The 25986-nt window shown below is 36.9% G+C and overlaps 2 protein-coding genes and 1 pseudogene across 3 annotated transcripts; all 3 read right to left on the reverse strand.

Annotated features, from left to right (window-relative positions):
• Positions 1–508: 508 nt before the first annotated feature.
• On the reverse strand, positions 509–1231 carry LOC115863072 (small nuclear ribonucleoprotein-associated protein N pseudogene; annotated as a pseudogene).
• Positions 1232–1346: 115 nt separating this feature from the next.
• Positions 1347–1616, reverse strand: LOC115863073 (SNRPN upstream reading frame protein-like). The gene has a single exon (XM_060287982.1). The coding sequence runs from the start codon at positions 1614–1616 to the stop codon at positions 1347–1349; it is 270 nt and encodes an 89-aa protein (XP_060143965.1).
• Positions 1617–4321: 2705 nt separating this feature from the next.
• Positions 4322–25912, reverse strand: BLZF1 (basic leucine zipper nuclear factor 1). 2 transcript variants are annotated; one of them, XM_060296655.2, is made up of 8 exons: positions 25598–25912; positions 24435–24510; positions 14655–15094; positions 13094–13293; positions 11162–11290; positions 9057–9276; positions 5709–5896; positions 4322–4978 (listed from the first exon to the last, which is right to left on the reverse strand). In XM_060296655.2, exons 2-7 carry the CDS (start codon positions 24463–24465, stop codon positions 5711–5713), a joined length of 1206 nt encoding a protein of 401 aa, XP_060152638.1. In that variant the 5' UTR covers positions 24466–24510; positions 25598–25912; the 3' UTR covers positions 4322–4978; positions 5709–5710. The 2 variants fall into 2 exon arrangements, with proteins under 2 accessions (XP_060152638.1, XP_030731401.1); XM_030875541.3 differs by having other exon boundaries at positions 4322–5896.
• Between the last annotated feature and the right edge of the window lie 74 nt (positions 25913–25986).

A 25986-nucleotide genomic window follows, 5' to 3' on the forward strand; every position in this document is an offset into this window, starting at 1 on the left:
CTTTCACCTACTTGGTTAAATTTATTCATAGATATTTATTCTTTTGGATTCTATTGCAAATGGAATTGTTTTCTTAACTTTCTTTATGGGTTGTATACTCAAAACACAAACATAGATGATTTTTGTGCATTGATATTATACCCTGCAACTTTGTTGAATTTGTTTATTAGTGCTAAACTTTTTCAGTGATTTTTTTTTTTTTGCATTTTCTCTATATAGGATAATATCATTTTCAAATAGGGGTAGTTTTACTTCTTCCTATCCAACGGGATGCCTTTTATTTATTTATTTTTGTTGACTGATTACTCTGGCTAACATGTCTAGTATAATGTAGAGTAGTAGTAGTTAAAGTGGGCACCCTTGTCTTTTTTTTCCCCACAGTTTAATTGCTTTATGCATTTATTAGCTAATATTAATGCAGCAGAGGGGACAAAAGCTCACGAACACTCCACATATTTCACAAGACGCATTGCAGGAAACAAAGTGACTAAGAAGGATCAATAGTATCCTAGGGTCTTGCTGGACGCATTTCTGGGGGAGGTGGACCTCTTATTTCTGTTGGAGGGGGGTCTCATTCCTGGAGGGGGCATGCCTATTGGCATCCCTCAAGTAGGGGGGAGCCCAATTGGTGGGCGCATGGGTGATCGTATACCAGGTGGAAGAGCCATAATTCCTAGAGGTGGGGTTGCTCGACCAACAGGTGTGGGGGCAGTCCCCCATCCTGGTGGATATTGAGTTGAGGCTCCAGCAATGCTGGCAGTAGCAGCAACTGCAGCAGCTGCTACAGTGCCTCTTCCCTGTGGGATCATTACCTGTTGGGATGGCCCCCAAACCCTCGGACAGGGTCTGCTAACCCAGCAGGAGCCTGGGGAATTTGAACACCAGCTGGACCATCTCTGCCAGCTGCCCTGCCAACTCCAGGGCCTCCTGTAGCTCCAGCAAGTGGTACCCGAGCAATGCCAGTACCTTTGGGGGGTGGTCGCTCCACAGTCATGGAAACCAAGTTCTCCCCACACAGCAACACCTGACCCAAAACCCATTTTTCTTCACGCTCTGCCTGCTTCGCATTCTTTGGCTTGATCTTCCTGAACTCATCACAATCACAGAGGATCAAGTTCATATGCTTGTCAAAAGCCTTGAAGGTGCCAGTGAAGATCTAGCCATCTTGCAGGACACATCTCATCCTATAGTCAATGTGCTGCAGCATCTTGCTGCTCTTCCCCACAGTCATGATTGCTGTTCCACCAAGTCCAATACCTACAGGAAAGTTTTGGGATCCTTAAGACCTAAGGGAAGGCTGGTTTTTTTTCTCTTGGAATCAGCTACCCAGGTGTTCCAATACTGCTTTAACCACCTCTTGGCGTCTCAGCTAAGAATGCCTGCCTCAGTTCCACATGGAATTCCACCGCGGGTACTTGCTGCTGCTGCTGAGACCACCTCGGGTACAGGCGACACGCCTGGTTGCGTAGCGAGGCTGTCCTTCTACGTTTGACTTGGACTTCCACCTCTGGGATGTGCTGTTCCATGGTCCATCTCAAGTGTAAGCGGTCCCTGGCCCTGCTCCATCGTGCCACTGGCCGCTCCTCAGAACACAATGTCTCCAGTGGCCGTTCCATTCTGCCTGGGCATCCTTATTTTGTTCTTGATCTTAGGAGGAAAGCTTTTAGTCTTTTAGCATTAAGTATGATGTTAGCTGTGGGTTTTCCATAAATGCCCTTTATGAAGTTGAGGAAGTTCTATTCTTATTCCTCCCTCTATTTACTCCTTCTATTCCCATTTTTCTGAGTGCTTTTATCATGAAAGTGTGTTGGGTTGTATCAAATGCTCTCTGCGTCAAGTGAAATGATGTGGTTTTTCTTCTTTGTTCTAGTAATGTGATATATTACGTTGGTTGATAGTCTTATATTGAACCACCCTTGCATTCCTGAGACAAATACCACTTGGTGGTATATAATCCCTTTACTATGATATTGTATCTGGTTTGCTAGTATTTTGTGAGGATTTTTTTCATCTGTATTTGTAAGAGAGATTTTTCTGTAGTATTTTTTTCTTGTGTCTTTGTCTGGCTTTGGTATCAGGGTAATGCTGGCCTCAGGATGAATTAGGAAGTGTTCCCTGTTCCCTCTGCTTTTATTTTCTAGGAAGGGACTGAGGTGGATTGGTATAAATTCTTTAAATAGTTGGTAGAATTCACTAGTGAAACTATCTGGTCCTGGACTTTTCTTTGTTGGGATGTTTTTTGTTTTTTAATATACTTTATTTTTTAGAGCAGTTTTAGGTTCACAGCAAAGTTGAGCAGAAAGTACAGAGAGTTCCCATATATCCCCTGCTCCCTCCATCCCTAAAACCTTCCCCAGTATCAACATCCCTCACCAAAGTGGTACATTTGTTGCAATCAATGAACCCACATTGACACATCATCACCCAACATCCGTAGCTCACGTTAGGATCCACTCTTGGTGTTGAGAGGTTTTTGATTACTGATTTAACCTCTTGTTACAGGCTTGTTCATATTTCCTATTTCTCGAGTCAGTTTTGGTAAATTGTGTTTCTAGGAACTTTTCCATTTCATTCAGATTATTTAATTTGTTGGTGTATAATTGTTCCTTTATTTAAATGAGGTTGGTAATAATGTCCTACTCTCATTTCTGAGTTTAGGTATTTGCATCTTCAGTTTTTCATAGTCAGTCTGGCTACAGGTTTGTCAATTTTGCGGATCTTTTCAAAGAACCAGCTTTTGATTTCCTTGATTCTCTGTTTTTCCATTTTATCTCCACCCTAACTTCAATTGTTTTCCTTCCGCTAGTTTTGGGTTGTTTGCTCTTCTTTTTCTAGTTCCTTAAGGTGTAATGTTAGGTTGTTGATATATGAACTTTTTTTTTTGTTGTTTAGCTCAGTTAACTGTTATCTTTATTATTGACACTCTTAAAGCAACAGTTGCAGAGGTGTGCCACTAGTTTGTGGTTATGAGTGTATGTATATAATTTTTTAAAGTTTTTTTATTGTGGTAAAATATATATTACCTAATTTATGACTTTGACCATTTTTTAAAATGTAAAATTCTGTGTCATTAAGTACATTCATATGTTGTGCAACCATCACCACTATCCATCTTCATAAATTTTCAACAGCCCAAACTGAAACTCTGTACCTAATAAACACAACTCTCCATTCTGCTTTCCCTTAACCCTGGGTAACCGCTATTCCACTTTGTCTCTATGAATTTGATTATTTCAGGTATGTCAAATAAGTGGAATCATCTAGTGTCTTAAAGATTCATCTGTGCTGTAGCATATCAGAATTTACTCCTTCTTAAGGCTGAATAATATTCCACTGCATGTATATACCGCATTTTATCTACTCATCCATCAAAGGACATGTGAATTGCTACTGTTTGGCTATTGTGAAGAATGCTGCTGCTATGAACATTGGTATACAAATATCCTTTTGAGTCCCTGCTTTTAATTCTTTTGGGTATCTACCTAGAGGTGTAATTGTTGGATCATGTGGCAATTGTGTGTGTAATTGTTTGAGGAACTTCCATACTGTCCTCAATAATGGCTGCACCACTTTACATTCCCACCAGCAATGCACAAGGGTTCCAGTTTCTCCACATCTTTGCCAACGCTTGTTATTTTGCTTTACTGGTAATAGCCACCCTAATGGATATGAAGTGATATCAGTTTGCATTTCCCTAATGATTAGTGATGTTGAGCATCTTTGGATGTACTTATTGGCCATTTGTATATCTTTTTGTGGAGAAATGTCTATTCCTTTGCCCATTTTTTAACTGGATTGTTTTTTGGTTGTTGAGTCGTAGCCCTTTATTTATTCTGGACATTAGACCCTTAAAAGATACATGATTGCAAATATTTTTCTCCATTTTGTAGGATGCCTTCTCATTCTGTTCATTATTTCTTTTGCTGTGCAGACGGTTTTAATTTTGATGAGGTTTATCTATTTTTTTCTTTTGTTGCCTGTGCTTCTGGTGTCATAGTCAAGAAATCATTGCCAAATCCACTGTCATGGAGCTTTTCCTCTATGTTTTTTTTTTTAAAAAATCTTTATTAGAGTATAATTGCTTTACAATGGTGTGTTAGTTTCTGCTTTATAACAAAGTGAATCAGTTATACATATACATATGTTCCCATATCTCTTCCCTCTTGTGTCTCCCTCCCTCCCACCCTCCCTATCCTATGTTTTATACTAAGTAAACCTAAAGGAAAGGCTGAAGAATCAGTTGTAAATAGTATAAGCTAGATGAAGACTTGAATTGAAGCACATCATTCTGGGGGAAAGATAAATAAATATTCACACTAAAGAAGGCAGAGAAATTTATTGCCACTTGAAACTATAACTCAGATGAATCAGACCAAAACAAAACAAAACCATTAAGTTGACATTAAAACATGTTGTTATTTGATCATATTTGTCTTTTGAGGATTTCTTTACTGATAGGCACTTCTGCAACCAGTTAGGGTAATTTGGTGTAAACATTTTGTGGACATTTTTAAAGGTATATAAAAGGATGTTTGATGATAGCCGGTCATAAGTAAATAATAATATATATGACATAAAAATTGATGAATTGCATTTTTGAGTTTGAACAATGTTCTAGAAAGATCCGTTTTTTTTGTTTTTTTTTTTTGCGGTACACGGGCCTCTCACTGCTGCGGCCTCTCCCATTGCAGAGCACAGGCTCCGGACGTGCAGGCTCAGCGGCCATGGCTCACAGGCCCAGCCGCTCCGTGGCATGTGGGATCCTCCTGGCCCGGGGTACAAACCCGCGTCCCCTGCATCAGCAGGCGGACTCTCAACCACTGCACCACCAGGGAAGCCCAAAGATCCTACTTTCTCTGCCATATTTCATAAGTATCAAATTGGATACTCCTGTTGTGCTGCAATTGCCAAAATGAGCTCAATAGTTAGAATGTTTCTTCTGTATATCAAATTGCATCCATTCAAAATATGGAATCCCCTGCACAAAAGCAAAATGAGAACATGTTTTGCTCAAGCATTTGTTAATGTGGCTGTAAAATATTTAAAAGTTTCCTAACATATAGCATTTATTTTTAAAGTAGTCCCTTCACCCACAGTGTTTCCATAAGACTCTTTTGTAGCCCCTAAAAATCACCAAAAAGGGAAAGGACTCCTACCCCACTCCCTCCCCGACCCCTGCCAGCTACTTTTACTTTAGAGTGGAGGTCAGAAAACTTTTTCTGTAAAGGACCAGATGGTAAATATTTTAGGCTTTGCTAGTCATACAAACCCTGTTGTAGCTACTCAATTCTGCTGTTGTAGCACATGAAACCAACTACAGACAACAGTAAATGAATGGGTATGGCTGCATATGACCCAAGGCTGTAGTCTGCCAATCCTTGCTTTAGAGTACAGAAATTAATTTGCTTATGTAAAATATATAGCAAGATTAATAAATTAGAGCCTAAAAGAAGGTACAGAATCGTTCTTTTAGTCCTTTAGGAAAACCATCCTGTAATGCCTGTATTGTCTATTTCAAATATAGCTACACAGTTTCACTTTTTTCTTACCCTGAGATATTTATTAAGAAAGGGTAATCCAGAGTCCAGTACATGAAACATCTTTGGGGATATATATTATTTAAATAGAAAGTGATAATACTTCTAGCATTAAAAGAACCCCAGCCGCCAAATTATAATGACTCTGTAGTGTGCCTCCAACATACTGACTGTTAAAGGGCAGTAAGTTCTCCCTGGCAGTTACTGCAGCAATTGAAAGTTATATTTTCATATCTTGTATAGGGATGAAATCGTCCAATATTTTTCTTTGTAGCAAGTAAGGTGGTTGGTGAAGACTCAGAAAACGGATTATCAGCTGAGCTCTCTGTACAGGTTACTGGATCCAAAATGCGTAGAACCTAAGGAAAATAAGAGGTGACGTCAGATGTATGCAGGAAGGACTGTAAAAGCCCTTGGTTTTATTAATATATAAAAGTGCTATTTCATTAGTATGAAACTGCCGTAAAAAATAACATCTGAATGATGCATTTGATTAGAGAACTTATGCCTTTTCTCAAAAAGCTCTAAATTTGACAATGATGTCAAGTTATTATATTACCTAGGTTACCTATTTTAAAAAATAATGAAATTACTCTTATGCATATTGATGAAAATATATGAAAACATAAAAGAAAATTAGGTTATATCAATTTTACTATAAGTGATGTTGATTTTTATCTTTAACCAAAAAGTATGCACTACCTTTCTCCCTCAGTCCTTCACTGAACTGCCTGGAACTGGGATTCTGCCTTCATTCTTCTACTGAAATGTTATTTCAAAGTTTTTGATCATTTACTTGTAAAATCAATGGTTTTCATTTCTCTTTTTCTAATTTATATGCAATATTTGATGCTAACGATCATGCTTTTGTTTCTTGGATTCATGGACACCATACTCTCTTAATTCTTCTTCTGCTCTGATTTTTCCTATTCTGTTTCCTTTACTGAGACCCACAACAGGAGGAACTCTTGGGTTGAAAAAAATTCTCCAATTAAGGGCAAGGATAACATTGCTGACTCATAGCTCCTGTTTCTCATTTTCATATTCTTCCAACCATCATCATATGATGAACATGGGTTATTGGGCAAAGGAGGCAGGTACTGGAATTGGAAAGAAATTGGGAAAAGCAGTAGCGGAAAGAGCTTTCTCTCCTTCTATGTAAGGCTTATTCAAAACAGCTTTCAGAAATGGCTTGAGATGTCTGTTTCCCTAGCTCTCATATTATCCAGCAGGTTTTTTTCCTTCTAAGTTACCAATGTACCCAAAGAGCTATAGCTAATTTAAAAATGTCCTGGCATCATTTAACAGCTACCATTCTATTTCAGTACCTCTGTTTTTCTACTGGATTACTGCTTTTTCAATTTAGTTTTTGATATCCTTCTATTTTTTACGGAACTTGGTTAGATGCTACTGGACAAACAGAGATAAAGGGCTTATCTTAAAGCTGCTTATAAATTTAGAAGGGAAAATTGTAACAGTACCCCAACTCTCTATATATGTTATTACATTATGTGCCTTTAGAGGGAGGAACAAAATGCCAAAGGAATACAATTAAAGGAGACCAAGATACCAGTATAGATACAAGGTTTCTAGATTTTAGCCTGAAAGTGATAGGGAAGGATTTTAAGCAGGGTGCCTTTCAGAGAGATCACTCTATACACAGCGGGTGGATGAGGGAAGGAGTGGGCACTAAAGCAGACATGGGAAGAACAGAGAAAGGGAGTTTACAGCAATAATCTAGCTAAGAAATGCTGACCTTGAAGCAATGTGGCTAAAAGGTCCAAGAGACACTAAGGAAGTAGGACTGTCAGTTTTGTTCAATGAGACGATAAGGTGGATAAAGGATTGGGAGAAGGGGATGTAAACCAAGCCTTGAGGCTACCCACCATTGTATAGTGAAGTAGGAGGGTGTAGGGTTACGTAAGCCAAGGGAAGAGAGTGTTTCAAGATATCAGGAGTAGTTAATTATACCAAATGCTACTGGCAGCAACCAGGTAGGCAGCAACACCATTTCCCAACAAAAGAATAGAAAAAGAGAAACGATTTTGGATAAAGCTGATGAGTTTAGTTTCAGGGACTGATTCAGTAAATAGCTGAACACCTACTGTTGTACAAAGGATTATGCCAGACCTTGAGGAAATGCAAGACATAAGCTCCTTAAGGAACTCACAGTTTGGGAGAGAGATGGAGAATCAAACAATTGCAATTTAACATGATAAAGAGCTATACTAGATATGTATATATATACACATATAGATATAGATATATATATATATGTACAAAATGGAAGCCTGGAGGAAGGAACATCTAGGTTTGCCTGTGGGATTCAGGGAAGGCTGATTCTTAAAGGCAATATAGTGGTTGGGCAAGAAGAGAGATGTTGGGAGGGCAGTCTAGGCAGAGGGAAAGTATGTACAGAGGCATGAGATACAGTGGCCTATCTGTGGAATGCAAGTGGTTAACACTGCTGGGATGTGAAGTGCAGAGGGTGGACACACCTGGAAAATGATACTAGCGAAGGGGAACTGGAATAATGATTAATGAAAGGCCTTCTCTACAGTATGAAATAATTCAGATTCAGTGATGAGGGAGACTGGGAGCCCTCTGAACAGCAGTACCAAGAATGATGGGATTGGCATTTTTGAAATAACTCACTGACAGTAGAGGATGGCATGGAGGCAGGTAAAAAGCAAGGTGGGGATATTGGTGAGGAGGCTATTACTAAAGTTTAGCCTGGAGATCAGGTGTTTGAACTTGGGAGAGGGGATAAATTAGAAGGAACTGATAGGACTTGTAAAGGCAACAGGATTAGAGGGATGAAGGGTATAATAATAAAAATGATAGCTACTATTATTGAGAAATTACTGTACCTATACTGGAAACTGCTACAGGCTTTATATGTATTATTTTATGGAATCCCCAAAACTGTTGAGATCACAGTTCATGGAGAGATGTTGAAGATTTTAAAAGTGGAAAAGTTCTGGTAATGACAAGGCCTATGACTGGGATGAGGGTGAACCTGGATGGTTGTAGAACTGTGAGACCACAGTATTTGACAGGTCACCTGCATGAGCCCTCAATTCACACAGGACTGAAGGTACCAGGTCTACACTAATTGCTTCTATGGAGTCTGGCACATTCCCATCTATATGGGGAAAAAACAAATAACATCTTAGACCAGAAGTAATCAATTATCTACTCTTGATTACTAAATTAAAAGTTCTACACAGTGGTTTTCATATCAAAATGAGCTCAAGAAAAGGATTATCAATGATTCAGTAGCTAAAATATAGGTCATCTTTAAAAACAACTACATTTTTTTCTCAAGTGTTTGAGAAAATTAAAGCTCAGAGGAGGAAATAATTTTCTACAAGATCCCTAGCTCATTAGTATGACAATCAAATTTTGATCCCATATTTCCTAACTCCCAATGCCAAGCATTTTCCATTACAACATGTCACCTTTCAATAAGAGGACAGTCTTAAAGGTTCCACAGATCATGAAAGAGAAGTATTTTACCGTTTCAGCCATTTTTTCTGCTGGGGTGCTGCAGAATTCAACTGTTGATGGAAACTTTTTTTGACCATTAGTGCCAACATTTCCCAGAAGATGAGAATTTACTGCTTTTGCCAACTTGTGATTTGTTAACGCTAGTTCTGCTGTGCTGTGAGGTTGTGCGTTAGGGTAGTAAGTTTGCTCTCTTCCCCACTGCAAGGAGACCAAGAGCTCCTCCAACAACCTGCAAAGAACACACATGAGCACTCAATATTAATAAGAGGATAAAATCTAAAAATCAAGAATGATGAATAAATGAGAAACATATTTCTGAAATCATATAGTATCTTTCTCCTCTATCTTTCTCTCAGAGTTCAATAAATCAGGAAGTCTGGTAAAATAAGTCAGATTACAGAAAGCACTTATTGATTTTATGGTTATCTGGAAATCATTCAACAAACAGTACGTTTTTTAGTTCTCATATTTTAGTACAGGTAATAATAGTATACTCATACAGTATTATACAACTACAGATTTGTGCATTTATTGAGATATTCATATGGTATATGTATATGATAATTTTTTGTGTGAGCTACATTGGTTGATTTCTAAATGATAAACTAACTTATAATGCTTGGGATAAAACCTACTTGGCCACAGTCTATAAACATTTTTATATACTGTTGGATTTGAATCACTAAAATTCTGTTAAGGATTTTTGCATCTGTATTCATTAGAGATATTGGCCTGTAGTTTTCTTGTAGTGCCTCTGTCTGGTTTTGGTGTCAAGATGATGCTGCCCTCATAAAATGAGTTGGAAATTGTTCCCTTCTCTATTTTCTAGAAAAGTTTGTGTAAATTTGGTTCTATTTCCTCCTTAGATATTTGTTAGTATTCACCAATGGATCCATATAGGCCTGGGGTTTCCTTTACTAGAAAGTTTTTGACTACAAAGTAAATTGCTTTAATAGGTTAGGGCTATTCAGGTTATCTGTTCTTGGGTACTCTGGTGGTTTGGGTCTTTTAAAGAGATCGTCCATTTAAGTTGTTGAATTGATTAGCATAGTGTTGTTCATAACATCCCCTTATTATCTTTCCTATGTCTACAGAATCTGTAGTGTACCCCTCTCCTCATCCCTGATACTAGTCACTTGTATCTATTTTTTTCCTGATTATACTGCCTAGAGGTTTTGTAAACTTATCTTTTCAAAGAACCAGTGTTTGGCTTTCTATTTCATTTATTTCTGCTCTCATCCTTTTCTTCCTTCTGCTTAATTTGCTCTTTGTGTTTCTTAAGAAGGAAGCTTAGATTATTGACGAGACCTTTTTTCGTTTCTACAATAAGCATTTAAAATTATAAATTTCCCTCTAAACACTGCTTTAGTTGCCTCCCACAAAATCTGATATTTTGATATATTGTGTTTTCATTCTAATTTCCCCTATGATTTTCTCTTGACCTTTACTTATTTGATTTGTAAGAAATCAACTACATAAAAGTATAAAGTACATTTAAGGACGACTATCAATTTTGACAGTTCTGGTGCATATAGACATGAAAGTAAGCTCTAATACTGTAGAACAATCCTCAAAAAGATCTCCTTCCGGGCTTCCCTGGTGGCGCAGTGGTTGAGAGTCTGCCTGCCGATGCAGGGGACACGGGTTCGTGCCCTGGTCCGGGAGGATCCCACATGCCACGGAGTGGCTAGGCCTGTGAGCCATGGCCGCTGAGCCTGCGCATCCAGAGCCTGTGCTCCGCAACGGGAGGGGCCACAACAGTGACAGGCCCGCGTACCGCAAAAAAAAAAAAAAAAAAAAGATCTCCTTCCAAAGGAAAGACTGGTATGCTTTTTGGCTTCTACCAAAAACCATACAAAACTGCTATAACTATAACCAAAAATTACTTTTAAATCCAGAGATTTCTTCTATTATAGATATAACTAATTCTCTCCCCAATTAAGAATAAAAGAAGCATGTCTTCTGTTTTTTCAGTCTTTCTCCCTCCCCTGGGCATCTGTTTTAAAACATATATGCTCAATAAGTTATTAAATGTAGAAATACTAAAGAACTATCTCAATAACAAAAATTGCAGGAGAAAGGAGAAGAGTTCAGAATGTAAACAAGTGCCATACTTCTGTGTAGTTATCATTTCCTGACGAAACTGTTCCCGTTCACTCAGGAGATCTTGTATAGCACTCTGTGCATCACGGTTTTGACGCTGTAAAACCGCTCTGGAGTTGGTTAACTCATCTGCCATAACCCTGGAAAAGATTAAAGTCTTACATATAAATTCTCTGACAGTGTTAAGAAGTTAATATACTACCTTTGTGACTGTCATTTTTAAAAACTTACAAAAAAGATTTAATATTGTCAAATTACTTCTCAGTTTTTAAATCTTCACTAAAAAACATTTAAAATCTTTATGAGCTTAGAACTTATTAAAGGGACTCAATTAAAATATCTGTTTACAAAATGACAAAGGAAACAGTTTTTTAACTTTCCTATATAGTGACTTTGGAACTTGTACTTTAGTCTTATTCTAGATTAATCAAGTTTTGGAAAAAAATAACATTATTTAAATGTTTTTTAAATATGGAAAATTTAAGAGAAAAAAATGAGTTATTTTTCTGCCATCAATTACTTCTTTGTCCTTAGAAAAATATTAAATATAGAAAGATTTATAAAAAAGCAAAACTAAGTCCTTCTTCCAGACCAGCATCCCCATCCTTCTTTTATAGTCAGTGATCAATAAAGTAACCAACATATTTTTCTAGAAAAAAATAATTTATGTGTATATCAACAAAAAATTATGTGTAAAAATAACTATATTCATATTATTTACAAAAAAGGGATTATTTAATACAAACTTTTCTATAGTTTGCTTTTTTTCACCTAATAATTTATCTTGGTGATTTTTTTTCATATTAGCACACATAGAGCTAACTCATTCCCTTTTTTAAAAAAAAACAGCTTAATGTTTTCTTCTGATTGGATGTACCAAAATGTATTTAACCAATTCTCTATTGATGGAAATGAAGCAAAATTTTAAAGTATTTTTATTCAGCTGAAAATCTTAAAACTAAAGTCTCAGACCATAGTAACCACTGAATTCCTTAAAATGAAAACAATTCTGACATTAAAAGATTAAATCAACTAAAATATCAATAAAGTTTGGTTTAATTATTATTGCCCTTAACGTGTTACTATCAGCATCGATCAGAATGTTAAAAAAAAGTTATTACAGTAATCTGTAAAATATATGCATGATTTGCTTCTTAAGCTGTTCAATGAGAATTAATTAATATTCATTCTAAGTCAATAAACAGTAAATAGTCAATAAACAGTAAATTCATTTCTCCAAATAGATCCTATAATAGTACAATTAGAAATAGATGTGTGTTAGATGGATAACACCCAGATCCTTTCTCCAGTAACTCAAAGTTGGAAGGAGGGGATAAATAGACAATCATAATATATAAGAGAGCTTCCCAACTACCATGGGCCTGGTGGTTCTAGGGGCCTGGGGTTCTCACCTCTACTGGAGAGTAGCCTCATCCAGTAGGCTATACAGTATGTCATACAGATGTTATCATTTTCTGTTTGTGCATGGTGAGAAAAAGGTTGGGAAGCTCTATTATGTAGTAAAATGAGCTATAAGAACAGAGCACGAGAGACAAAATATGATGTACGGAGTGGCAATGATATTTGAGTTCTCCAGATAGAAGGTGGGGAAAAATAGTCTTTTAAAAAATTTACATATTTATTAATTGACTGAGTTTACAGTTTTGTTTTGATCTTAAACATTGTAGTAGGAGTGATTTCTACTATAGAAGAGTAACTCAGAATTCTGGAATGAGGGAGGTGCCTTTTGATACCACTTTTCCATTTACGGAGACTGTATGACCATCCAGAGGAGGAAGAGTCCACATCTTAAATAATACACGAGGTACTCTGACAATTTGAATCAGAAATTTTCACACTACAATCTATTTTCTTGCATTAGGGGTCAAAAGTCCGATAGAGCAAAAGCTAGGAAATGAAATACTCTTTAAAATAGAAAATACCTGCTTGCAAGGAATTTACTTCGCCACACATCACACTGTATGGACATCCGTTCTAACTGTTCGGAAAGCTGAGCTGTGTTTCGACCTAGGGCTTCGTTTTCTAAAATAAGCTGATTTTTCTCACGGGCTAGACGTTCAAAGTGATATTGAAGATCATCCCCAACAGAAGCCACCAGCAGCTTTTTTAACTCACGATTGACCTGGAGGAAATCATGACCAATACAACAAGCTCAAAGTGATGCCAGTGACTTTAATGTAGCAAAATGAACAAAAGAGAAACTGTTTCATGTAGTTTGGACCTCCATTACTAAAAGTGTGTATCAAAAAGTGATATTAAATATTTAAGTTTCATAATGTATATAACCATGTCTATATCTCTATTAATCTATAGTCCATGTGGTTATAATCTGAGCCTCTTATTATAAGAGTACAAATCATTATCATAAAAATTACAAACTGCCTCCAGTCAACACTTAAAGGCAAAAAATTAGAAAAGTGAACCAATAAATTTTGCTAAAAGATATGACCGAGTGTTTTATAAATCTTTTCCAACATTTAAAAATTGATTTCTTTGTGCCTTAGGATTTTTATTTTTAAGAATTTAAGCAAAAAAGCAATTCACATGTCTATAAGCATGTTCTTCACATTGTTATCAAAAATGCAAAAAATTAAAACATAAATGTCCAATAAAAGGTATTGGTATATGGTGCAGTCATTGAAGAACACTGTTGCTATTAATAATGATATTTTAATAGAATATCCTGTATTAACAACTAAAAGACAACTAAAAAAAGTGAGTTACAAGGCAAAAATATACTCAGTATGTATAATTATGCATTTATAGCCAGATGGTATAATATAGGTAGCACTATTTTCATTATTTTTTCTGTATTTTCTAAAATGTTTACAAATAAATATGTACTAGTTTTGTAATTTGAAATCAGTTATTTAAAAATATATTATTAAATATATTAGAAACATATTTGAATGACAACCACTAACCATGGTGCCACAAAGACTAACATCTAGCAAAAAGATGTATAATCTAACAGAGAGGCAAACTGGGGCTGGTAAGGCCATTACTAAGATGTAAAGATTAAAGAAAGTGAATCAAGCACTATAGATAATTTTCCATTTACAATGAAGACACTGATACTTATACCACCATTCTCTTTATTCTAAGTATTATCTATACATAGAAAAAAATACTTGGAATTTATGGATTCTTAAAGCAAGGATTATTAGCTAGTCTTACTTAGTCAATCTCTGGTTTGCAAGTTCATAACTGTAACCTCCTTTACAACTTGTAGGTGGTCCTGTCCAAAGTACCTCACATTGTCCAAAGTACCTCATACTTCAACCATGTTTAGAGGATAAGTTCCCAACATAAACTACTTCTATTAGAGGCACTAAAGAGAATGAGAAATTTAAGAGGAAGTTTTTTAGATAAATGACAAGTTATAATGACATTGCAAGAGGAAGTATTGTTTTCTAACATGCAGGCTCAGAAGACCCAGGTATAAAGAGAGGTACTCATTAAACCTATTAAGGCTGTTCTTACCTCGGACTGTACTCTGAGCTGGTTTGAAAGACCTTCTTTATCCTGTAGTAACCTCCTTTCAGAGTTCTTGAGCTTTTCCAATATATTCTTTACCTCGGATAGTTCCTTTCTGGGTTCTTCAACTCCCTCTGGCTGGCCAAGGAATTCTCCTTTGTGATGTCCCAGAGACTTAACCTTTGCATTTTTGTTGGGGATATCATGGGTTATAGCGGCTTTGGGAACTAATATTCTTACAGCTTCGACTTCCACTGCTTTTTCAGCGAGAATCTTCCCTAGCTGAAGAACGCCTGGGCTCTCTGACGGAACTGCTTTCTTTCGTGGACTTGGAAGGACGTGATGCTTTATAGGTTGGATTCCAGGAGTAACTTCAATAGATTTAGGTGGTTCCTCAGTTTCCATTCCATCTCCCGCTCCTCGAATTGGGGATGAAGTAAGGATGACTATAGAAGGGAAAACGAAACATAAACTACTTACTGAAAAGAAATGCCAGGAAAATGCTAAGACATGCTTTACCCTACATTCAGAATTCCTGGTACTGAAAAAAAGGGAAAACATTTAGAGTAAAAATTTTCAAAACAATCATGTGTCAACAAAAGATGAACAAAGTCTTACAGGTTCAAACTTTCCTTAAGTAAATGGTTTCTCTCTTGGTAGAAACTGCAAGAGATTTGGAATCAAGGTATTTGGCTTCAACTTCTACTTCCTAGTATAATCCTAAGTAAATAATGTAACCCTCCATGAATCTCTATTTCCTAATCTGCAAAATGGAGATAGTAACAACTATGCTACAGGGTTGTGGTACGAAACAATGTAATAAGATCAAATGCCTGGCACGTTGTAGACACTCAATAATATTAAATATAAAAATAAAATAAGCTATGTATATACGTATTTGAAAGTGTCTACCTCAAAATAGATTGACCTGTTTTTGTGAACTCTTAGCAAAGAATGCTTCACAAGTTATCCAACCAGATTCCTTAATACTCTCTCTCCTAGACCTTTGTTTCTGCTATTTCTTATTCTCTTAAATGGCTTCTTTCGACACTTACTGTGATTCTCACTTATCCCTTTAAGAAGTCAGCTTAAACTCTACTCTGCGTTAAATTTTCCCAACTGTTCTAGTCTACTCTCTGAATGCCTATGCTACTTACCATCTCAAACATTCAGTTTGAATCTTAATCATGAACCATAATTATCATTTATGGGTTTTGTTATATGCTAAATCTCACTTTCCCAATAAGTCTGATAAGCACACTACGGCCAGGCATCATGCCCTAAACAAGTGGAAGGAGCATGGTATTATAGAAATGACATGAACTCTGGGATCAGCCAGATCTGGTTTTGAGTCCCATTTCCACCACTGCTACCTGTACAATCCTGGACAAAATCCTGCAATTATCTGAGCTTCAGTTTCAGCCTCCATGAAAAGAATTTAACAATACATCTAGGGTTACCTTATGTCTTAAATGAGAAAATGGTTAAGTAACAAATAAACATTTATAAAAGATTTACCATGTGCCAAACACTACTCTAAATACTTTACACATAACTCATTTATCCTTACAGTAACCCTTTGAGGTAAATATAATTAGCTCTATTTTATAGATGAAGAAAGTAAGGCACAAAGAGGTTCAAGAACTTGCCCAAAGTCATACCACACAGTAAGTAGAAGATGCAGAATGCAATTCTGGGCAGCCTGGTCCCAAAGACTGAGGCCTTAACCACTGCACACACTGCCCCTTTAAGTGTCAGAAGTGTCTTGCACAGAATTGCAGACATTCAGTAAATGGTAGCTCCCATTCCTTTCCTCTGTAACTTAATACATTGCTGCACACATTTACTAATTTGCTCAATTAAAATAATCTCCCGTCTGGGACTTCCCTGGTGGCGCAGTGGTTAAGAATCTGCCTGCCAATGCAGGGGATATGGGTTTGATCCCAGGTCCGGGAAGATCCCACATGCTGCGGAGCAACTAAGCCCGTGAGCCACAACTACTGAGCCCACATGCCACAACTACTGAAGTCCACATGCCTAGAGCCCGTGCTCCGCAACGAGAAGCCACCGCAATGAGAAGTCTGCTCACCACAACTAGAGTAAGCCCGTGTGCAGCAATGAAGACCCAATGCAGCCAAAAAAAAAAAAAAAAAAAATCTCCCCGCATATAAGCCAAACCTGGCTAGCCGTCCTTAGTTTAGATAACCTTTGGAAGGCAGCTATGCTCACCACTATACTACCATTGCTCCAGTCAAATAACAAAAATTTTGTTTCTTTTCTCCTATTTTACCTTAACTCAAATTAAGCAGTGTAAGAAGTTTCACTGAGTCATCTTTCTCCAAGAAAGGGCTAATTTCACTAATTGATTCAAGAAAATAAGTGGTTTAGAGCTTAGAAAGAATGGAGGATCTGCTAGAATGGGAAATGTTGCAACCTTGAGGAAATGGCTGAGATGATACCTAACCTGCATGGAGTTCTTGAATTAGTATATTCAGTAACATCCCTATGAGCTACAAGTTAGATTCCTTGCCATTTTACAAGTCCGGCATACATCTGAGAAAATGGAGGCCAAAACCTAGGAATGGTAATAATTAGCTTTTATTCAATTTACTATGTGCCAAGGACATAGTTCTAAGTCCTTCAGATGCATCAATATCATTTAATTTTTACAAGTTTCATGGGGTAAGCACAATAGTACCCATTTTGTAGACAGAAACAGAGGCTGTGAAAGGTTAAATAGTTTGTCCAAATCATCAGTGTCAAACTGGGATTTGAGTCCGAATATGACTCCAGAGCTAAGCTGTTAATTGGTCTGGGAGGCCTTCCACAAACAAAACTATTGCCTCATCAACCTTGAACTTACTGCCTCTGCTAATAGCCCTATCTGTCAGGTTGCAAAAGCCCACAGAATTTATATAACAGTTATAGTGAACTTAAAAAAATGCAGATCTGATCTGCATCAAACCCTTGAATGGCTTCCTGTCACTCTCAGAATAAAGACCAAGATCCTTACCATGGCCTATACGGCCCTTGGTGATCTGGCCCCCTGCCTATCTCCTGGGTCTCAATTTATGCCATTCACTCCCTCAGATCCTAAGTTCCAGTGTTACTTGCTTTCTTTTAGTGTCTCAATAGGAGCAAATGCCTTCCTCTTCCTCTGCAGACATTTCTTCTTGGAATCTTCTTCCTAACTTCTTCTCCCCTACTCATCCTTCAAATCTCAGTTCAACCTTTCCAAAGGGAAGCCTTTCTCTAATCTTCCATGATTAGGCTAGGTTCTTTGTTTACACGCCCCTAGAGCAAAGACCCTGCCTTTCTCTGTTTACCATTTATCAAAATGGTAAACATTTTTTTCAGTGTAATTAGTTTATACTATTTGTGCCTTCCACTAGGATATAAGTTCCATGAGGGTAGGGACTATGTGTCACTCATTTACCACTATATTCTTAGTAAAGTGCCTTGTACCCAGAACTCTCTATCTGATAAACAATAAATAAATGGAAGCAAGAGGAGGGGAAAAGGATAAGCACATATAACAATGGTGATGATAAACTTTTGAGTTTTACAGGCAACAAACATGCTGCTTGGTGCCTAATATTGGCCAGACATTGTATGAGGTAGTGGGGACCTCTATGCTTAAGAAACTTACTATCTAAACGTGAGAAGACAGGACATACATGTAAAAAGATAACATGTGTTACTGGGTAATATATAATAAGTGTGCAATAAGTGGTAGAAACATATTTCTACAGAAATTTGATTTCTACAAAAATGTTAATTGAACAATCATGGACTATTGATCAGTCTTTGGTGAATTCATTACTATCTAGCCAAATCATATATTCATATGATTTGAATATACATTTACAATGTTGTGTTAATTTCTTGCTTACAGCAAAGTGATTCAGTTATATGTATGTATACATTCTTTTTCATATATTTTTCCATTATGGTTTATTACAGGATATTGAATATAGTTCCCTGTGCTATACAGTAGGTCCTTGTTGTTTATCCATTTGATATATAATAGTCTGCATCTGCTAATCCCAAACTCGCAATCCATCCCTCCCAGGTTTCTACTTTTTAATAAGCTTATTTTTCTTCTTCTTCCAAACTTAGTTATATAGATACAGAAACTACAGAGTAGAACAGATTATCATCATACACAGTCACATATCTTCTGGTTTCTATTACTATTTTTTAAAACATTACATTATTAAAAGATATTAAGAAGAAAAAATTACGTATATTCTAATCATTCTAAAATAACTTTTCATTACTTCAAATTTCTTCAATATTTTTATATACTTATACTCATAATTAACTTTATAAGCTTAATATATTTTTCTGTTTTGCTAGTCTTCACATTTTCATTTTATGACTACATTATTCCTTCAAGTTAATATAGCACTATTTAATTAATTACTATTTTATTGCTGGATGTTTAGACTCCAATTATTTATTATAAAAATGCTTTAGTGAATATTTTTATGCCTACAGGTTTTTTTTTCAAATTCTGAATTATTTCTTTTGAATAAACTCCCAAGAATAGAATTAATGTGCCAGGTGAAGATCTGCATTGTCAAACTGCCTCACAAAATAACTCTACTGACGTATCAGTAGATCTATTACTTATGTCTTTATTTAGTTTTATTTTTTGCATGCTCCATATCCATGAGCTAATGCAATCGTCAGACTTTAGGACTATTTTTTCATTTATCAGATTTTTGGGGACTTTTTCCTAAGTATGTAGTAATGTACTGGGAATCCTGAGTTATGTTACACAGGAGGTAGAAAGACATCTGAGGTATAATTAAGGTGTTCTATTTAACAAAGCGTTTTATATTAAAATAAAATATTTTGTCATTTCTATATTAAATGTTAACTAAGACATACCCTGAGCTTTAGGAATGACTCTACTTTCAAAAAGATGAACAAAGGAATACTTCCGAAAGTGAAATAAAGGGTTTGGTACTTAGTTCATGCTGTAGCACATCAGCATGGAGAAGGAGAATTCCCACTGAACTGTTTTAAAAATAAAGGCCTATTCCCATGCTTTTAAAATATGGTTTCAAGTTTGTCTAACTCTATCTTGTACAAATTTAATTTTGTCACTAAGACATCCTGGCATTTAAGAAGTAACGTAGAGTCATGAATTAACTACAGATTCACAATTAAAAAAACACAACAAAAAGACACACTAGAGCTATGCCATTCAGGCCCACTGAAGCTGAAGAAATAAGAAGCAGGTGTGACATCTGTTAAGATTAAATACGATTTCTAGGCAAGTCGTAACATTTTTGAGTTGGAATTTTAGGTAATGGAGATTCAAGAGCAAATCACAAAATGGTTAATGCTAAATTTAAAAGGCAAAGAAACAATGGGTATTGAACAGAAATCTCTTTTCAAACAAAATTGTCATAAAATTCCAATCAAGAAATTCAATCAATTTGGTTCAAACTCAATTTACACTTCCTTTATTTAAACTGTTCTACTTACTCAAGCACTTGTGAGTCCCAAAGCTGTACCATATCTCACAGGGCAGCTCCCTCTTTGTAACAAGTGTGCTTCTAGCTACTGTGCACGGGCAAGGAGGCAAGGGGGAGTCAGGGCTTTACATTTTCTTGCCCAGTAACTTACTTTCATAATTCTATTTTTTCTGTGACCCACAGAGAAACCTTTATTACATATGCACTAGGCCCAATCCAGGGCACATTCATGAGCAATTACCTTCAGTCAAGTGGGATGACAGTGATCTATGGTACCAGCTCTGTAATTATGAGTAATGTTTAAGTAAAGCAAAACATCAATCCCTTCCCATTCTTTGAAGGGAAACAACAAAACAATTCTTCAATTACTCATCAACATTAACTTCCACCTGTGATCACTTATCAAAGAATTAAAACATATCTAAGGTTTATGGCTCATTCTCACTGCCTTTCCCCCAAATTGGTGAAATGTAGCAAGAGAACAAATAATACTGTTCAGTAGGGGTTGGCAAACTTTTCCCATAAAGGGTCAGATAACATTTTAGGCTCTGTGGACCATAAGGCAAAATTAAGGATACTACTGATATATAGGCATTTATATATGAAGAAAAAAAACAAAATTTTAAAGATGAAATTCAAATTATAATTATTGAGGGAAGTTTTTTTGGGTAATATAGGTTTAATAATGAAAAGAATAGAGTTATTTTTTACTTGGGATAACACCTGGCTTAAGTGGGATTCAAAGCTCGTGTTCCCTATTATCAGACTGCCTGCAAATATTCTCAGCAGGCCCAAGAGCCATAATTTGCCAACCCTTGCTCTAGAATACTGAGGCAAAAAGAACATTATTTTATAGTCTGTAATGAAACAAACATTTCTCCTTTTTTGATAAAACTGTAAATCTATGGAGACAGATACTCAGAGTCAGCAGGATGGTATAATAAAACTAGACTAGACTCTGAGTCAAAAACTTCAGTCTCCACTGCCACACATTGTGTGACCTTGGGCAAACCACGTAACCTTACCTCCCCCCCCCATCCTACATTGCTTTCAGAATAATGCAAATAGAAGAGTGTTTCAAAATTTGTTTCCTTCCTAAACTGTTGAGATCTCCTCAGGGCGGGGACTGCCTCCTAATCTTGGTATCATCAGCTTAATGAAATGGTGCTTGGTGCAGAAAGGTGAGTAAGTGCTTATGGAAGTTCATCAATGTTAACATTAACACACCACCTAGAACATTTCCTTTTAACATCCAATAACTAACTCATTTAAAAACTACTCAATTTTTTCCTCTACACGAAATCATTAATTACTAACTCATAATCTGACAAACTTTTCAGATCGTATGCAGATTCAGTTATAAAACAGTAAAATTAGGGATCATCACTTGGTAATTTTAAATTAATATTCTTTTATATGTCACCAGTATCACCCAATGAAGTTTACTTACCACTAAATTAGAAAAATATGCTTTAGGCAGTGGACTTAAGGCAGGCCCACGTTTACTGACGTGGAATCCAAACGTTCCTTTTGTCACAGGCCCCGCAAATAGAAGAGCTTCCAGGTCAAATAAGTGTGGGCAGTGCTGCATACCACATATATCTCTTTGGAGCTGCACAGTGTACATTAGTATATTAAAGGCTCTGAAGGGTCCTGTAGTATAATCTCTCCCTTAATCCAGCATTTCTCTAATTTATCTGTCCATGGAATCCTTTTTCACCTAATAACTATTGTTCCACAGACTTAGAGTTAAAAGTTAGACTATTTTATGGAATTATAAATATTTGAACATCTCAGACCTTCCTATTTGGTCTATTTTCACTAAACTGTCTGACTTTAATCCCTTTACTTTTAATTTCAACCTTGCTTCCCCAAAAGGTTTTGGATTCAAATTCTAATTTTCTAATTGTTCCTATTTATTGCATGTTTCCCTTTCAAAAAACCTTAGCAGCAAGGACACATCCCTCTCATGATGACAGCATTGCTCAAATGTCTGCTGAGAAGTTGTTCTGTCCCTATAAGCCAATCTTGCTTCTTTTCTGAGGCAGTTACAGGAAATGCAGGCAACTGACAAATGTGCACCTTTTCTCAGGCCATGTGATACAAGTAACTGTTCTTCACTAACAGCTAAAATGATATTAAACGAAGGATTAAGACTAACAGCTGAACTACCTACCTCACTGTAAAATTAAGATCAAATGAAGTAATGTATGTGAAAGTGCTTTATAACTCTAATCCTCAGTACAAACAAGTAACAACAAATAAATAATTTCACAGAGGCCTTGCAATAACTAACTTCTAATTACTAATGATAATGTCGTATTTAGTTTTTCGCTTTTTGCCAGGTACCATGCTAACTGCTTTCATAGTAGTTATGATTTAATTGCTCTTATTTCCCATTAATCCCCAGCTTATTACTTTCATTTCAGTTTCTGGTTTGCTTATTCTAATAATATAAAAAGCCTCTGGTGACCTGAAATGCTCTTGCACTCAGCTGAATTAAATTCAATTAAATATTTATTGGCATGATCTTCGCTGTCTAAACACATTTAAACCCCCTTTAAAGAGTTTGCTTTTGGAGATCTGCTTGCTGCAAAACTGGCTTCTAGAAAATAGTTTCCCATCTCTCACTGACAGCTCCAACCTCCACAACTCACTCTACCCAAGAATAACCTGAATCAAGAGGAGCTCACTTTGGGACATGCTAAGACTGTTATCTATGTCTAAGTGAAGATAATCAGTAGACAGTAAGCTACAAGGGTCTGAATCACAAGGCAAGAGATCTGAGCTATAGATAGATTTGGAAGCCATCCTTATAATTACTAAAGCTGTGAGAGTAGAAGAGAAGGAGGGCTGAAAAACATTAATATTTAAAAGATAAACCAGAAGAAGAGGAGAATTAAAAAGAAACTATAACTGGAGCAGTGGTGTCCAACAGAACTTTCTACAATTATAGAAATGTTCTATATCTGCACTTTCTAATGCAATACCCACCAGCCACATTGGCTATTGAGCACTTCAATGTGGCTAATGTGACTGAGAAACTGGATTTTTAATTTTTTTTTTTCGGTACGTGGGCCTCTCACTGTTGTGGCCTCTCCCGTCGCGGAGCACAGGCTCCGGACGCGCAGTCTGCGCAGGCTCAGCAGCCATGGTTCACGGGCCCAGCCGCTCCGCCGCATGTGGGATCCTCCCAGACCAGGGCACGAACCCGTGTCCCCTGCGTCGGCAGGCAGACTCTCAACCACTGCGCCACCAGGGAAGCCCTGGATTTTTAATTTTTAAAAATACTAATTTAAGCTCAAATAGCCACATGTGGCTACTGCATTGGACAGTGAAGGGCCATAGAGTAGATGGAAAATAAGAGTAAAGTCATGGAAATCAAGGAAAGAAAGTAGTTCAAAAAGTGGGCATGATCAATAGTATGAAATGTTATACAAAGGACAAGCAAGGCAGGACTAAAAGTAACTACTGTAGTTAGCAAATGTTCTGAGTTGAACTGTGTCCCACCCATACCTCAGAATGTGACCTCATTTGGAAATAAAGTCATTGCAGATGTAATTAGTTAAGATGAGATCATACTGGAGTAGTGTGCACCCTAATCCGATATGATTAATGTCCTTATAAAAAGGAGAAATTTGGACACACAGACATACATGCACAGGGAGAATGCCATGTGAACAAAAAGGCAGAGATCGCTGTGATGTGTCTACAAGCCAAGGAATACTAAAAATTGCCAGCAAACCACCAGAAACTAGGCGAGAGGCCTTGAACAGATCCTTCCCTAGTGCCTGCAGAGGGAGCATGGCTCTGCCAACACCTTGATCTTGGACTACTAGACTCTAAAACCATGAGACAATAAATTTCTGTTGTTTAAGCCACCAGTTTATGATACTTTGTTACAGCAGCCCTAACAAACCAATGCAATAAGAAAAAGGTCTTTTATACCTAATAGTTGTTTGTCCATCTACCCAAATCTTTAAAACTGTACATTCTTACTATTTAAATCTTAATCTTCTAGTGGACAGAGAACACAGCTATAAAAATTTGCGTTTACACTACTGTTTAACAGTAGCAGTCATCTAATAAATACAACCAAATAATGTTACTATTCACCTGTATATCTGTAGTACTGAAATGTAAACACTGCATTAAAAAACAAACATGAAGAGATATGAAATACAAATGATTCCCAAGGGCTCTATGGGGTTTGGTTACCTGGCTCAAACAGTCCTTCGTCCTATCACCATAAATTTCATGTTTTAAAAACAATTATCAGCAAAAGAAGAACACTTACCTTTGGTTTCTAAACTTTCAAGAGTAGTCATTTTTTTCACCAATAAAAATGTACCCCAAGACTTCTACTAAAAAACCTAAAAATGTATAAAATGAAAGAATTAAAACAATACCATATAAACACATTCACTAAGTCCTCGTAATTTATATACCGTGATATTCTCCTTCTGCATTTAATAAGGCTGCATTTAGGAGGTGCCCCTTATAGCCCTTTTTCAGAAGGTGATATTGTTATGGTTCCCAAATGTCTCAAAAAAATTAGGGGTGGTTTATTTTCAAATTTCTGTTTCAGTGTATACTCTAAATTACCACCAGTATATTCTAAATTATCAGATGTGTGTCCTTAAATTTAGCTCAGAAAGAGTACTATAATTACTGTAGGGGCTTTTGTATCACTGATATGACGCCAGGAATTTAAAAGTAATTAAAGTAGTTATGTTCTCAGTAGACATTATTGACGCTATTTTGTTCACTATATATATCAGAGAGGAGCTTCTGTTCAGATGTTTAACAAGCGACAAAAAATTCATGATAATTTGCACTTCTTGGTAATAAAATTAAAATGGCATAGCATATGCTTTCAGAAGTGTATGCATGGCCTTACAGTATAGACTAAGATTCAGTGGAGAACGTGAGAAGGAAGGTGATACTAATGCAGTGATTATGAGTATAATGAACTGGACACTGGATGACAACTGGTTTCACCACAAAAATGATCACTCGGGTACTCGATATAACTTGGCATAGTGTCTCCCACGACTACCTTCCTCAAACGTCACAAACCCTCCTCCTATTGTTCTGAAAACAGGTCTCCAAAGACCCTTCGAAAGAGCAGTGAGCCCTCGGAAGATGCGCAGCGAAATGTACGAGCGCAGCGAAATGTACGAGCACAGCCAATGTCGGCCGGCAAACACCAAGGGAAGGGGGTGAAGGATGGGTCTGGAGTGGGTAACAGGTATGAAGGCGGCAGGATGGAAGCGACAAGCCTGTCAACCTCTGCGGTCCCCAGAAGTCGAATCCCAAGTTCCGTGCCTGTCTGAACAAGCCTTCCTGGAACAACAGGCAACCTTTCCTTACAAAGCGATTGAACACCAAACTTCAACTCAGACCGCCATCCCGTTCCAAAACGCCCTCTTAGTTACACAAGTCCGTTTTTGGACTTACCTCTCAGACTCTTACTCTTCCTATTGCAGGGGGCCTCACTTTACAGGTTCTTCGTCTAGATCTCACTGGGCTAACTTCTCCACACACAACTCTTGCACTCGGAAGCCAATCCGCCCAGGCCTTGGTGACATCAAGCTTCTGGTTCACAAATAATCACTTCCGATTACTCAGGGTTTCGTTTCCGGAATACTTTTCCAAAAGAAAAAGGTAAACACACTCTGTGGTGCGTTTAAACTCAAGTAACACAGAACATCTTCTGTAAGACTTCAGTAAGTGAAAACTGGATGAACCCTTATCAAAAAATAAAATGTAGACTATTTGGACCCTAGCCGCGTATTAGTTTGAACTTCCGAGTTATCTGTCGGCCAAACGGAAATGATGATGCTGGC

The sequence above is a fragment of the Globicephala melas genome, chromosome 1 (assembly GCF_963455315.2).
Source record: "Globicephala melas chromosome 1, mGloMel1.2, whole genome shotgun sequence".
Classification (NCBI taxonomy): Eukaryota; Metazoa; Chordata; class Mammalia; order Artiodactyla; family Delphinidae; genus Globicephala; species Globicephala melas.